The 16,794-nt window shown below is 35.3% G+C and overlaps 2 protein-coding genes across 2 annotated transcripts; both read left to right on the plus strand.

Annotated features, from left to right (window-relative positions):
• Positions 1-746: 746 nt before the first annotated feature.
• Positions 747-1,067, plus strand: OCT59_016354 (uncharacterized protein; the record flags this gene model as incomplete). Its single annotated transcript, XM_066132414.1, has 1 exon — positions 747-1,067. The coding sequence occupies one exon, from the start codon at positions 747-749 to the stop codon at positions 1,065-1,067; it is 321 nt and encodes a 106-aa protein (XP_066003400.1).
• Positions 1,068-14,457: 13,390 nt separating this feature from the next.
• Positions 14,458-16,738, plus strand: OCT59_016355 (uncharacterized protein; the record flags this gene model as incomplete). The annotated part of the gene is made up of 4 exons (XM_025324200.2): positions 14,458-14,784; positions 14,873-15,545; positions 15,645-15,737; positions 15,855-16,738. The coding sequence occupies 4 exons, from the start codon at positions 14,458-14,460 to the stop codon at positions 16,736-16,738; spliced, it is 1,977 nt and encodes a 658-aa protein (XP_025187546.2).
• Between the last annotated feature and the right edge of the window lie 56 nt (positions 16,739-16,794).

The raw sequence follows: 16,794 nt of genomic DNA on the forward strand, positions 1-16,794 counted from the left end.
ATAGGGCTATAGTGAAGATTTTAAGAGATTTGATTGGTTAATTTGTTATAGCAAGGGGAAATTTATTATAGTTGTCTGAAAAATTCACTATATCAAGGGTTCGCTATATCAAGGTTTGACTGTACTTTTCAAATTATGTAATTAAAATCAATTTTTTAATTAACTAATATGAAGAATTGATTTTTTTTATTATTTTATTATATAGGTTATAAAATCTGATATCACTAGTAATGATTTTATAGAGAATCTAGTTGATGAACTACAAGTAACATTACGATCACTTTTAAGTGGTATTGAATTTGAGAATGTCATTGAAACATGGAGAATACGTCGTATAAGTAGAATATCACAACGCGAAAATTTAGTAGTATTGTTAAGTGATGGAACGCACCTTTGCACCTGTATGGAAACAGTTACAAAAGGTGTAATTTGTCATTATTTTTGGAGGGTTATGTTGTATTCAAGTTCAGCAAAATTCCATATTGGCATTATACCTGCCAGATAGTACAAAGATAATATGAGGTCTTTGCAATAGAAAAGTATGAAACTCAAAAAAAATTTTAATTTTACTTTATATGCTAATTATGTTTTTTTTTACTGAAATAAATGCAAATTTAATATTAATTCAATTTTTAATTTTTTTTGAGTTTCATACCTTTTTATTGCAAAGATCCCATATAACTAATTTGGATTGCAATTTCGAAAATTCACCAATTCTTTCTGCAATAGAATCTACAGATACTTCAATGTCAACAGCATCATCATTTCAAAATAACTTTACCCTTCAAAGTTTACATCATTTTCAAGGAGTAAAGGATAACAAAATCACACGTCAAAATAATTCCAAACGAAATCGATTTGGAGTTGCATTTTCTACAGCAAAAACTGCAATAAATGTTGCTTTGAATACGAAAACTGATGGAGAATTAATCAAGATATTGAAAGATTTTATTGCAGCCAAATATGAAAAACAATCAGAAGGTGATGATGCTAACAATATTTTAGATTATACAGCAGATCAACTATTAGGACAAGATGTTAGCAATAAAATTATTCCTTTGCAATAACATTTAATTGGACAGGTTACTAATCCTAATGTAACTAAAATACATGAAGTACCCTCAAAAAAGAGATTAAAGAATGCTATAGAATTATCAAAAAAGAAAGTTCTGATGCAAGAAAACTTAAATGAACCTAATAATCAAATAAGAAGTCAACGAAAGTGCTTATTATGTGGAAAATCTGGTCATTATCAGAAAAAATGTCCAAATGCTAAGAAAAATGATTAATATAGAGGTATATTATACTTCTGTAATCTGTTTTTATTATTAAAATGTCATAAGAACGCAATTTTTTATTTGATTTTTACTGTACTAACGGTTAATCTAATTGGTTTAAAAACAGTTTAGTTTTTTTATAATCAACATTAAAGATTACTCATGTGCATATAATGTCAAATTTTAATTCGAAAAATCAAATAAAGAAGTGAAGAATAGAGGAGTGGATGATTGGAAAAGAACAGTAGAATAATTTTTACGCATTCATTTTAATGTAATTCACAGTTTTTATAAATAATTACGCATTTTAATATAATTCAAACATGTTTTTATCTAATAAAACAGTTTACTTTATTAATTACTTTATCAATTATTGTTTATACATTTTATTACATAAATAATGTGTGTATTTCTTATATTAAAAATGAAAAAAAAAACTTTTTTTTTTGGAACGTAAAATTTGATGTCACGTGATTTGGTGATTTTCATCCGGGGTGAGCATTAAAATTACTCTTTTTTAAAAGATAATTTCTTAATGTACACTAGTGTGCGAAATACGTATCACATGACTATAATTTGTCACCCATGTCACACCCCTATAGTTTTCCATTTTTACTATTTTATATTCTAAGGACTTAGAATTTTTTCGGTAGAAAAAACCTTATTTGTCACATATTATATATCATACACCATAATTTTGGCCAAATTTTATAATTCCAATAATTCCAGCAAAAAATTACTGTAATTTCCAATTTTGGAAATTAGAGTAACATTATATAATCCAAAAAAGGAAATTTTGTTTCTCAGTAAAAATGAAATTGTGTTATACAAATTTCCAAATTAGGATTTTTTTTATGAAGATCACCGGAAATGACAATAATCACGTGACTCATGTTTACACGCGTAGTGTACAAATAGAAATACAGTCAACTCCCTCTATAGTCACTCCCGTTATAATCACATTCTACTATATAGTCACACCAGTTGAATGTTCAAAACACTTTATTATTAAAATCTATCCTATATAGTCACAATCTATCTATAGTCACTATCACACCTATCCTCAAAAATCTTATATTAAAAAGAACCGTTTATAATCACAGTTATATAAAGAATATATTAAATAACTTGGCATCTAATAATCGTACAAAGATGTATCATAGCTTGTTAGAATCGTCTCACTAAGACGAATCGAATGGTGGTAATTTTATCCTTTTCCTTTGCTAGTGTTTACGGCCAGACCACCCATTGCCTCTTATACGACAATTTCGGGTACGTGTCACATCATCTTATTTGGCAACTATTATACCGCATCTTAATTCCTCAGGTAACAGCACCACTTTAGAAGACATCCCCCATCGGGCCATTTTAGGCTGATCTGAAGCTAGGTACATGCCGCCTACTCATCCTATATCCATTGCATGATACTGATACTCAATTTATTTTACGATCTTTAGAGAGCATCTACTTTCATGGAAGCCTTTTAACAGGTAACATCAACTATCTAGTACCCTTCTATACCATCATTTTAGGTACTAAGTCTTACTCAAAGGCCATTATAGCCTGCGATTACCTAGCACCGATAGTACAGTTGTTTACCCCAAGTGGTATACTTTGTAATGACCACTCGGACAGGAAGTAGCAGCATCTGTCCAGGATCACCCCATGGCATATTCAACCACCTGAGATCATCCAACTAGGAACCTACGAGTGAATCGAACCCCATAACCATGCTACCTGTTCTGTGCACGAACATTTTAGTTGGCCTAAGACCTAACAGAAGGTCTAACTACCACTAAGACATTGCACCCTCAGCTTTACCATCTAGGATGACCATTTAGCCATTACTGACCCCAAGTGGTATCGTGGAGTGACCATCCGGACAGGAAGTCCCCCCAAGGTATAGTAGTGACCTCAAGGACAGGACTGCGCACATGCCAATGGCCTCATAGGGAACGTTAGAAAGACACCATGACCTTTAGTTGAAATGTGCGGCCTAACTGTACACACTAATTCACCATGATGCAGTCCAACTACACTAATCCCTGTACATTCACGCTATTGGTTGTAACGTCTGCAGTAAAATTCTTTTTATTTCCGTGGTCATGGGAATCGAACCTGCGACCTCACCATACTCAGGCTTAATGAAGGTCTCAGTGACTAACCACCAAGATAGGGTGACCAACCTCTAGTTTTATCCTTTTCCTTTGCAAACAGTCTTTTGACTTTATCTTTATTTATATTTTGAACTTCAAAAATATAGTCGAACAATATTACAAAAATAAGAAAATAAACTAATAAAAATAAAAAGAGTAGCTTCACGACTCATACAAGTAAAGAAATCTAAACTAAAATAAATTAAAGCAAAGAAAAACTAAACTATTACAGAATCGCATACCCCAACTTTATCCGAAGGCCAGTGTGAGTCAACTATCCAACATCCAAAAATCCAGTTCGTTACTAGAAAGAAATCCTAAGAGGTTGAACTGTTAAGCGGCGCAGAAAATCCAAGTGCGAGATCCATGATCCGCCCCGAATTATAGAAGAGGATATCCAAGAAATCCAGGAATCCTGAGGAACTGTTGCCAAAGGAGAGTTGTGTTTTTGCGAAGAAGGAGTAATGAGAGAAGAACTTGAAGATGGGCCATGTAATTTAGAAGCAGCTAAGATACCCTGTGACTCTTCCCAAGCATGGAAAAGAACATTCCGACATAGCCAAATATCACCATATAATTCAACTTGGAAGTCATTAAGAAGAGGAGAAATAGTTTTATATACAACAGAGAGAGGAAAATAACGTGCCAAAAATGTCATCAAATGCGCAGGTAACAGTCCTCTGGTAAGCCAAAGACAGGATAAAGAGGGAGTATCACAATTCCAACAATCCAAAGCAGAAAATTCGGTTTGGAAAGCAACATCCAAAGGCTTTAGGGATAAAAACGAAAATAAGCAGGAATCTCTGAATTTAGCAACTTCAGAATGATGCGTAAAACATGGATTAAGATCCGGGAGAATATAGGGATAAGTCCAAAGATGGTTCAAATCTTCTGGAGCAGAATTGCATAGTGGACAAAGCCAGTCAGGAGAGTATAAATAAGGTTTGCGTTGTTGAAGAGTAGATAAGATAGGCAGCATATCCAGAAGAAGTTTGATACGGAAGATCCAAGATTCAGGACGACCATTTTTATGTGAAGCAAAACCTTTAATTTGCGAAAGGCAAAAATGTATACCAGCCCAATCAAAGAGTAAAGGAGAGCCAAGAGCAGTAAAACGTGCCATTGAACAAAAAGATAAGAGAGCGCGAGCATCTGCTATAGAGCGTAAAAATTGATGAACATTCATGTCAATAGGCAAAGAATTGAAAGTCAAAAGACATGGAGCATGGCAAAACGCCATAGGTGGGAAGGTAGGTTATAAAGATGAATGAGCATCTTTTGCCAGAGAATCCGCTTGTAAATTATAGATATCGTCACCATGAGCAGGGACTTTACTCAAATCGACTTTAAGATTACGATCTATAATAAGTTGTCGAATAGAAAGCCAAAGCAGATGATTGGGTTCGCGAAGCAACTTCAGTGAGAAAGGGACATCAACGAAGCGAGCCCATAACGAGATAAGTTGACTACAATCAGTATAAATTGTAATTGAAAAGCCATAGGCAGGGTTGGGAATTGTACTAGTACAGTACTAGTACAGTATAGTACAGTACTAAGTACTGTACTTGTACTTGAAAATTTAGTACAAATACAATTTTAGTACATACTATTAATAAATTTTATTGGTTAATTTTATAAATATAAACAATATTGATCACATGATATCTACCTAAAATGGTTAAATTATATCCTAAAAAGTAATAATTGTATTAGTACAGTGTACTTAGTACTTGTACGAAATTTTTGCTAGTACAGTACGTACTAGAATTTTGCTAGTACAGGTGTACTACCACAACCCTGGCCATAGGAAAGAGCATTTAATCCTGATATAACTGCATAAATCTCAGAACGCAAAGCTGAAGGAAAGCATGCAAGGAGGCACACGGATGAAGAGTCAAGTATAAATCCATCATCATCAAGGGCAAGCCAAGCAGAAGCCATAGAAGGAGAACAAGATCCTTAGCAGGAAAGAAGGAACCATCGGTGTACAATTTACACACAGAAAGAGGTAAGACATCATCTTCCATTATTGTTACCATAGAAGAAAAAAGGGCGGAAGAAGCGGGCGAGGACAAGTTGGCAAAATGTACAAGAGCCAAGGAAGTAGCATAGCTCCATGAAGTAGAGAGAGTTATAGGAAGATAACATGCAAATACTTTTGCATTTCTGGTAAGATATACCACCGTATCAGATAAGCTGACATTGAAAAAACACTTCTCGCTATTGCAACGCTGTTTAATAGCAGATTTCTTGGACAGAGCAGGTATGTTAAAAGAACAACCAGGGCAAGGGTTATAGGATCGTTCGTTAGCCGAAGTAGATACCGGAAGCCAATGAGACATGATAGCAGAGTTTTTTTTCTTGTAAGTGACACACACACGGCCAACAGATAAAGTTTGAGTAGCGGAATTAAAATTAATAGCCCATTGAGGATAAAAATGATAATCTTTAACAGTATGATCTAATAGACAAGGAGAAGCTAAAGTAAAAAAAGAATTAATAAAATACAAAGGCAAAAGTAAAGAAGAAGAAGAAGAAGAAAGAAAATTAATTTTTATAAAATTAAACCAAATAGGGATTCGTCCTTTACGACCAACGGTACTAAGGTATCGAAGATCAGGCCAATTCATAAGATAACGTCCACAAGGAGAAACCAATTGAGCAAGCATAAATATATTCAAGTTTTTCCAAAGTTTCCAACTTGATTGAAAAATATAATGCGGTAATACTGATCGGAGTGGCAAAGCCGGTTGTAGATTACGCCTCGGAGGTCAGAAGGAAAGAGACCACATGATGTTGAGTCGTGAAGAAAATAAAAGAGCATTAAACAAAGTATGTGTCCGTAAGGAAACAATGTGTGACCACGGCTCTAGGTTGATAGTAGTTGGACAACTCTCTGCGCCTAAAAAGCCTTGAAGATATGAAATAGCATAGCTGGCAAACTCTTTAAAATCTGGATGAGTGAAAATTTTTTGCCAAGAAGCCACATGAGAAGAGAGGAATCGGTAAAAGGCATTTTGAATGGAGAAAGGAAGTTTCAAGAAGAGCAAAGCTGATGGAGTAGTAGTGGCAAGACCAGCTTTCCTTCTTATAACTGAAAACATGGGTGTAACAATTGATTGAACAGTATTTTCAGAGAAGAGAGTGGTTTGAAGTCAAAATTCCAATCTCGGGAAGAGGACAGCATTATAGAGATAGGCAGGACCCCGGATATCTCCAAAACAGGTCATAAGTCACACTTTCGGCAGATTGGCCCATTTTTTAGGGGCTCAAAAAATCGTTTTTTGTAAATATCTCGGCATCCAGTGGTCCAATGTTGATGAACTTTTTTTTAAATTGTAGAGCTAAATGAGGGCTACAAAATAAAAAAAGTTCATTAAGATTGAATTACTGGATGCTGAGATATTTACAAAAAACGATTTTTTGAGTTTCAGCAAAAAGGGGTGTTTTTGGCCAAAAGTCCATTATGACCTTTATATTAGATATCCGGGGTCCTAGATAGGCCACATGTTGCGCCAATAATTTTTTTTGACCAAGGAGAGCAGCCATATCTTTAACCATAGAGCGCGCTTGTTTAAGCACAAATTGGGGAGAAGCAGATAAAGAAAACCAAATTCTTAAAAAACGGAATGAAGTATTCAAAGATAAAGAGGAAAAGGAAAGAGACAAATTGGAAACTAAAGAAGAAGGTAAAAGATCAAAGACTATCTTCGAAGAAGGGGAAGAGGATGAAAGAAGAACATATTTAGCCGAATTAGCTTGAACATTATTTAAAGTATAAAATTCAGCAGTTATAGAGAGGCGATCTTCAATTCCAGTTTTCGAAGAAGCTACAAGTGTAGAATTACCATGAAAGTCAAATGTGAAATTGGCAAAGAGTGTTGTTTAAATTCAAGAGGAGAATATTCTAAAAGAGCTGAAGATTTCAAGACAAAAGGGTCTCGTGCATCTCGATTTAAAACAGTGAGTAAAGGGTCCAAATAAATAACCCAAAGTAAAGGGAAAATAATTTCACTTTGATCGATACCAACCTGTACTCGATAAGCAGCTGTATCACCATGACAAGTTATAATTTTGTTGTTACGTCGTATAAAAAGATTCAAAATAAATTGCACTAAAAGTGCAGGAATATGTAATCTAACTAAAGCCAATTTAAGCATATTCAAATCCATAGAATCAAAAGCTTTAGAGATATCTTGAGAAACGATCCATAATTCCTGATCGTCAGAAGAATCATATTTATGCTGATGAATAATCGCATCAAGCATTTTGATAGGGACATCAGTAGAACCACCAGGTAAACCCGCAAAGTTACCTCCTTGAAGAACTTTACTGTCAGCAAGAATGTTGGAAAGACGATTAGTGACGACCTTAACTACGCATTTTCGAACCATTTCCAAAAGAGTAATAGGTCGAATGTTCTTGAGTTGAGCATCAAAGTCATGAGGCTTGGGAATAGGATAGACCACGGCTTCACGCCAATCAGCAGGAATATCGCCATGAGAAAGGCAAGTATTGGCAAGTAAAAGAGAGAATTCCAAGGCTTCTCCAGAGAGATGTTTTATCATCTCATAAGAAATTTTTGAAGGGCCGGAAGCTTTGTTATTTGGCATGGAGGAAATTACATCTGACCATTCTTGTAGAGAAATAGGTGCCAAAACAGGATCATATAATGATACGGATACACCAGAAAGGGGGTGTAAACTTGTTGCCAGCGAGCGGGGAAAGAAGCGAAAGAAGAATGTCAGACCAACAGAGGAGAAACAATTGATTGAAAATGATTAATAGTAGCTTACTTAATATTCGAAGGGTCTGTTAAAAGAGTAGGGATTAAGTCCAAAACAACCAAGACGCGGTCAAGAACAATCGAACGTTTCTCAATTGATAGGGCAGAGTCAATAAAAGTGCCAAGCGAGGTCGAAAAATGTTCATCACGTAATGCGGTATAGTATTCCACAGAGTCCGTAAAATGTTGAGCAAATTTGGTAGATAAAAAGGCAGAAACTAAATTTTTTTGTGATCGTAAAAATAATTTAAATTCAGATACAGGAGTTGTAGAATAGGTAGGAACCAAATAATCAGGAAGTAAGGACACAAGATTATCAAGATGGGAAGGTAAAACAGCCATCATTTGAGAAATCTGAGTAGGCCGAATAGAACGACGAGTTGTAAGGCGATATAAAAATCGATCTAAAAACTTATTAATAGCGATAAGTTTAGTTAATTCAGGAGAGTACGAATGTCGGTGTGTGTTGGAGACTTTTTGAAAGGGTAATGTTTCAATTGCAGCACTAAGTATGACAGCTTTTAAAGCATGCCACATACGATCAAGAGAAAGAAAAGAGAAATCAAGACGAGAATTATATTGTCTATCTAAATATACACCAAGAGAATCATCTACTTCAGTGGTAAAATTATTCCATTGTTCATCCGAAGTGGAAGTATAAAAGAAAATAGTACGCAGTTCTTTTTTTTGTTTAAGACGAGACTTAGCCAAAATAGCCAAGCAAGAACTAAAGTCAAAAACAGTTGTAAGAACTTTGTGATCAGTAAAGGGACGATCAAGTAAATTAGGGCAAGTAACCACTTGCGAAAAAAGACCAGGGCAGGAAAACCAGGTGAAGACCAGATATAATCCAATCTAGAAGAACCATTATCATGGAAAAAAGTGGGATCAGGACCATCGGTAGAGGAGTGAGCTTGATGATCGGTAAAAAACTGAGAAGAAAGTAAACGAAGAAGCTTGAAGTGAGTGGATGAATAGTTGGAATGGGCGACTTCATCAATATTGAAGTCGCCAAGGATAATAACAAAATAATTGTTAGCACGGGCATGATCAAGCCAAGAAAGAAGTTTGGCAATAAGATCAGCACATATAGACTGATGAATAGAACCAGAAGGTGGATAATATATAAAGATAATAGAAATTTTCGTTTGATGAAAAAATAGATCCAATTTAAGCAGACGACCATTCCAGAGATCAATTGTTTGAACATGTTTATGAAGGGAATTACGTAATAAAATACCAACACCGTTATGAGGACGAGAAGAAGATGAACAGGCCTAATAGGACCTAAAGTGATGTTGAAAATGTTCATTTTTGAAAATAAATTTAGCATTTGAAGGAAAAAGGCGGGTATCATTAATAAATAAAGCACCAAAAGAAGAATGAAGAAAAAAATTAAGCAAATGTTGTTGTCTAACTGGGAAACATAAGCCATTAACATTAATTTGACCAAATTTAATAAGGGGAGAAGGGTGAAGAGAAAAATTATGTTTTTTATTGTCCATCATTACTACACTATGATAAAAGGGTAAGTAGTAAAGGGAAATAATTAGTAATAGGAGATTATTGGGAGTTCGCATTATCGCGAGCAGCCAAGAATTGTTTTTGTTGAGCCATGCCTTGTTGTACTGTTTTAGTGAGTTCAGTGACTGTAGCAGTAAGGGAGGAAAGGCGATCTTGTGGTGAAGTGGCAGGGCCAGGGATCAAACTCATACGGGGGGAAAAAGGGGAATATGTGAATGAGCAGTGAAAGTTGATCCATTCAATGGTGAGACAGGAAAACTAAAGTCCATGAGGTTGTCACTAAAACGTCTAGGATCAGAGGGTTCAATATTATCCCATCCCTGGTTCATAGATTCAATTTTGGGGGCAGGAGGAGCTTGAGGTTGTTAGGACCTTGAAATAGGAGGGGAAGAATATTGGTCTTCTAGCCATTTCACTCGATTTTGAAGTTGGGCAAATTCAGTGGTAAGGTAAGTAATTTCTTCGAGTATGACAGTGATTTGTTCGGTGATTTGTTGCCAATCCATTAAAGGTGGGATATCCATTGCGGCTATGTCCTGATCCATTTCAGATTGAGAAGGACGATGAGGACGATGATGATGATTATTATGATGAGAGCGCGAACGGGAAGATCTAGGGTGGGACTGGGATCAGGAGAGAGCTCTTCTGCCAGTAGCATCAGTATAAGATCATTGCCGGAAAATATCAGGACGCGCAAAACGATTATGACGTTTAGCGGGAAGAGAGGGAGGTAAATGTTTATTATATAATTCACGCAATTTATCATTGCTAGACTACGAACGAGAGGGACGTTGAGGAGCACGTGACGAAGCACATCTATCCAGATTACATCCAGGGCGACCACAATGATGGCAAAGAGAGGAGACATCAGTAGGTTCATGCCAAGTAAGGCCAATAGATTTGAGAGCACAGGTAATCCTCATAGCCGATTTTTTAGTAGCAGCAGAGGAAAAGTGTACATAGGCATAGGGTTTGGGATTGTAAGAATTGTAGGAGAAAGGGATGTTGACGCTCTTAGCGGAAACTTCTTCAGCAATTTCGGAAAGGTCAGCGGCAACAGAGCCTCGAGGAAGGCCAGCAAGAAGTGCAACGTAGGTGTGTCTGATAGCGCGTTGATCAGATGAATGAGAAGCAGAGCAGACGCGTAAACAATGTCCAGTACAAAGAACAGCTCACGTGTTTTCAAATTGTTCCATGGCAGTAGCAGAGTCAAAAACTATATACGCAGTGCGATAAAGTTTTGAGAGACGCGTATGGCAGTGGGTAACAATACCATAACGGGAGAATGTGCCCCTTAATTGTGCATCAGTGACAAAGAGAGGGATGTCGGTAACTACCAGAGTACGGAGCTGCTCATCTGCCTTTTTAGCAAATGGGTCATGTTCGTGAAACTGTAGATCATGCAGGGAGGAGATAGGCGTAGCGATAGCTTTTTCCATATCGGGTTTGGAACGAAAGTAGACAACGATAATTTTATTATCGCCTGAACCTTGAGTGGTAGCTTTACTACCATAAGAGGAAAAGGAAGAGAATTCTCTGTCAGTCGCGTCACAAGCTTTGCGATTGGTTTTGAAGTGGGTCCAAAATCCTTCAATAGTAGAGGGTGCAGCCGCAGCATAAAAGCGAAAGGGGGAAGATTGTATAGCAGCGGTAGACGCGTCAGAAGACGCAGCGCGTTCAGGTTTAGGAGGTAAAATTTCTACAGATTTTCTTTTATCTGCAGAAAGTAAGAATAATGTTGGAAGTCATCGGAGGTAGGTCAGAGTCGAGGCTAAAGGGAACGCGTTGGTATCAGCGGAGGGGGAAGAAGTTGAAGCATTATCCCGAAGAGCAGGAGGAGTCAAAATATTGTCTTGGTCTATAACGGGTTCAGAAGAAACCCGTGTGCGTTTTCAGAGTTATCGGTCGAAGGTTGCGAAGTAGGACTAGGAGCAGAAGCAGAAGAACCTTGACCTTGAACGTTGCCAGAAGGAGGACTCTGGGTTGGACGTTTTGGAGCAGAAGTACCAGAAGCTTTATTATTTCGTTTGTTAGTCATAGCCAAAAGTAGAAGGGAGAACTAAAATATGTAATAGTTAGTAGTAACGCGAAGTAAATAATAAAAATACTTCAAAAAAAATCTTTTTTATTTTTTGTCGCAATATTGTCACGAAGGCAACAGGGGAGAGTTAGTTTTATCCTTTTTAGTTTTATCCTTTTCCTTTCGTTTAAAGTTTCGTTTTACGGCCGTACCACCCATTGCCTCTTACGATGACTAATCTCGGGTGGCTGCGTCCTATCATCTTCAATCGACAACCATTATACCGAGCACTTAATTCCTCAGGTAACAGCACCACTATAGAAGACATCTCCCATCGGGCCATTTTAGCGATCTGGTTGCGAGACACGCCGCCTACTCATCCTATACCCATTGTACGATGACTGATACTCCAATTTATTTAACGATTTCCTTTGAGAAAGATCTACTTTCACTTTCATGGAGGACTTTCGACAGGTAACATCAACCATCTAAGTACCCTTCCATACCACCATTTTAGGTACTAAGTCTCACTCAAAGGCCACTACAGCCCGCGATTACCTAGTACTGATAGTACAGTTGTTTACCCCAAGTGGTATACTTTATAGTGACCACTCAGATAGGAAGTAGCAGGCATCTGTCCGGGATCACCCCTTATGGTGGGGGTATCAACCAGCCAGGGATCGTAACCAGGGACCCAAGGAGTAGGGAATCGAACCCCATAGCCATGCTACCTGTTCGTGCACGAAAACACCTTGGTTGGTCTAAGATAACATGGTCTAGCTACCGCTAAGACGTTGCACCACAGGCTTTTACCATCCCCAGGACGACCATCTAGCCATTCTTGTTCAAGCGGTATCATAGAGTGACCACCTGGACAGGAAGTCCCCCCAAAGGTATAGTAGTAACCTCGAGGACAAGACTGCGCACATGCCAATGGCCTCGTAGGAACGTTAGAAGGACAACGACCGCTTAGTTGAAATGTGCGGCCCTACCGTACACACTAATTCACCGTGATGCGTCCCACTTACACCTGTCCTGTACCGCGCTATTGGTTGTAGCGTCCGCAGTAAAATTCTTTTTATTTCCGTGGTCATGGGAATTGAACCTGCGACCTCACCATACTCAGGCTTAATCACTGCAGGCTGAGTAACCGCCAAGTACAGATAGGTGACCAACCCTTAGTTTTATCCTTTTCCTGTGCAAACAGTCTTATGACTTTATTTTTATTTATATTTAACATCGAAAATTCAAACGAGTTTTATCCTTTTCCGATCACTGGCTGATGAGTTATTCAACAAAATGTTAAACATCGGCATTATAATATTTCTTGATTTACGTTTACTGTGCCATTTAACATTTTGCTAGATTTCTCAGTACCTAGTAATTGTAAAAAGACGATTTATAGCTCGTTGGAATCGCATCATCGAGGCGAATCGAATGGTGATAAGCTCATCTCTCTGTGATCAATATTGACGGAGTTATTACTTAAAAACCATTTAATATTTTTTAATTTCGGAAATTGATTTAGTGATTGGATTTCGATGTATTTTATACCATTAAATTCGTCTCATCAAGACGAATCGAATAGTAGTAAGATCGTCTTTCTAGGATCAATATTGGCAGAGTTATTACACAAAAACCATTAATATTTTTTTAATTTCAGAAATTAATCTAGTAATTGGATTTTGACATATTTTATACCATTAGAACTGTCTCATCAAGACGAATCGAATGGCGGTAAGATCATCTCTCTACGATTAATATTGGTGAAGTTATGATACAATAAAGTTTTAAGTATAATTCTGGCTAAAATTATGTTAATTTTTGGCCAGAATTATTATATACAAATATAAGAAATTTTTTATATAGTCACATCTCTTTATAATCACCAAATATGGACTGTCCCAAATGTGTGACTATAAAGAGAGTTGACTGTAGTCTTTTTAAAAAAATTATCATATGCGCATATCTTAACACTAACCCTAATTTTTTTGGGTTAACCCCAGATTTTTGTATAGTTGAGGACACAACAAATTATCAAGTTGTTTCAAATTGAGATTTTAAAAAATCACGTGATATACATAATACTAATTTGCGATTGGTTAAAAATTAAACCATATCGGGAAATGTTTTACTTTATTAATCATCAATATTTTTAAAAATAAAATCTGGAACAAATTTTTCACTGCTTTTTTTTTTTTGGCTATTTTTTGACAGTGTTGTGCTTGTCTCTTTAGTCGTGCCGTAGGGAAAAAAATTTTAAGATCTGCATTACCTCTCAGCCAGTCATAGTTCTGGCCTAAATTATAGAATTTTGTCAAATTCTAGCCGGAATTAGATGTTTCAAATCCTACCGTTTATTAAGAAAATACCAAACTTTGCAGGCTAATAACTTTTGATCTAGATCACCAATCAGGATAATCTCAACGTCATTTTGTAGTTTAAGTTAGTAACAATTAAACTATGTTGAGTTATTTTAAATATATGCATCCAAAATATTTTTATTAAATTTCTAATTTGGACAATTTTATTTGATGAATTGTTGTGTCCCAAACCGTAGTACAACCACATGTATGATCATTTAAATTGACAGCGTTTTAATTGGCTAATCAAAATAAATTTTTTTTTTTATGATTTTAATATATTCGCATAAAATTTTTTTAATAAATTTATGCACTTTATTTAGCCTTTAAAATGTCTACTTATCCTGTCTCTAACGTTATTACACTTAATCAAAATAATACTCGATATACTTACACAATTATTAAAGAAGGATATTATCCTCAAAATGGTATACTTCAGTATATTTCTGCTCGTTCTTGTAATAACACACAGTTTAAGATCCCAGATAATTATTTAATACGAACAAGCTGGGGTAGAGGTGCTTCTAAACATGTAATACAATGTGAAATTAATTATATAGAAGAAGTATCAGTCTTTAAAATTTTATTTGGAGAAAATTTTCAATTATGTGTAAAATCTACTCAATCAGCAATAAGTGCTGCAAATGCATATTTGCAAGTAAGTTGTGATAAATAAAGTTTGGCATTTCTTGTATATATTAAATTAATATCAAATTTTAAATAGATGAAGAAACTTAATACTCAAGCTCGTTTTTGGAATTCATGTATTTTTTCTTAATAGTCAAGAATTGGAAAGAGAGCGTGAAAGAAAACATAGATCTTATCTTCTTAAACCTTTTAATAAGCTAAGTAATTCTATGAAAACTAAAAGAGTTTATATGTTTAATAAACACTTGGCTGTCAATTTTACAAATACGGCAACTAAATATTTTCATTCTGATGATCATTTAACACTTCAAGAAATTTGCTTTGCTGTTCAAAATAAAAATTTTCAAGCTAATTTTGGAGTTCAAAATAAAGAAAAAGAGAATCAACGAAATGAAGCATTCATTAAAGTAATAGATCAGGGACCTATTGCACGAGATTCATATCGAAATCTTGCAGCATTGGAGCCAGAGTTACTACGTGAAACAACTATATATAAAACAAAAAAAAGAATAAATGAGGAAATGAATAATGCAATACCCATATCAATTTTGAATGTAACAGACCAACCGTCTTTTACTCCTATTGATGAAAATCCAGATATTAATGATCCAGAGGTTGTAGAAGAAGTTTTAAAATATATAGGTAAAGCTGGATATTGCAAAATTACAGATATTTTGCTTTTTGTACATCCAGATCTTATAGAACGATATGTTATTAATCAAGATAATCCAGTTATTAATCTGCGTATTTCTGGAGATGGTAGGAACGTAGGTAGAAAGGTCAAACACATAATCATCACATGTACAATTTTAGATGATATTGTGAATATATACAAAGCTGAACATCATTACACAATTATTCTATTTTCAGGGAATGAGAATTATATACTATTACAAAAAATGATAACACCGATTGCTCATGAATTAAATGATTTAGTTTTGAATGGATTGAAAGATTTAAATGGTACAGTATGGAAAATCAATCCATATTTTAGTAGTGACTGGAAATTTATGGCGATTGTACTTGGCTTTAATGCTCCTAACTCAAAGTATTTTTGTCCATGATGTCTTTGTACAAAAGAAAATATTGGGAACAGGCAAAAAGTATGTATTATTGAAAAAAATATGCATCAACTCAAGCCAGCTTTTTTTAATAATAATTCAACAGTAAAACTACCACCAGGTCATACTAAACCTCCTTTGCTTCAAATAATTTCCCTGGATCACTATGTTCCAGACGAATTACATATAATGTTGAGAATATGGGGTCGGTTATGGGATTTAGCAATTCAAGAACTCAAAATAAAAAATCAATTTAATGAATTAACAAGAACAAAAATAATTGCAGAAATGAATAGAATTAAAATCTCATTTGGTTTCTGGCAGGAACAGGGAACACAAAACTGGTCCTATACTTCGCTAATAGGAGGTAACAAAGAAATTGTATTAAAAAATTTCAATTTTGAAGTTGTTTTTAATGAGGAGCGTGCATTTTTGATTAATCGTTTATGGCGAGATTTTTATCAACTCTATATTAATATGAAATCTAATGAGACCAATCCGTCTCAATTTGCAAATCAAACAAAGGAATGGTTGAATTTATTTCTTACTCCTTCCCAAGGAGAGCCTAATACTATTAACTTTAAGATAGGTTTATATCGTCCAAAAGATGTAACGTCGTATATGCATGTTTTAGTCAATCATTTACCCGAATTTATGGAACGGCATCAGAGATTTGGATTAGATGTTTTTTCTTGTAGTCCAGTGAAGAAGAAAAATCATGATCAAGTTTCTGCATTTTTTCGAAAAACAATGAAAGATGGTGGAAAAGATATGGAAAGAAAGTCAGCCATTTTCGAAATTTTACATTATGAAAATAGATCATTGTATTTTACTCAAAAGGGTACCATAGATAAATACCCCAAACCACAACATATTCATGTTAAAAAAAAATTAAAAAATTAAAAATCTGTGTATATACAAACTGTTTTATTCATGTAAATTGTAAATATGATACATAA

Source organism: Rhizophagus irregularis, chromosome 24, assembly GCF_026210795.1.
Source record: "Rhizophagus irregularis chromosome 24, complete sequence".
Classification (NCBI taxonomy): domain Eukaryota; kingdom Fungi; phylum Glomeromycota; class Glomeromycetes; order Glomerales; family Glomeraceae; genus Rhizophagus; species Rhizophagus irregularis.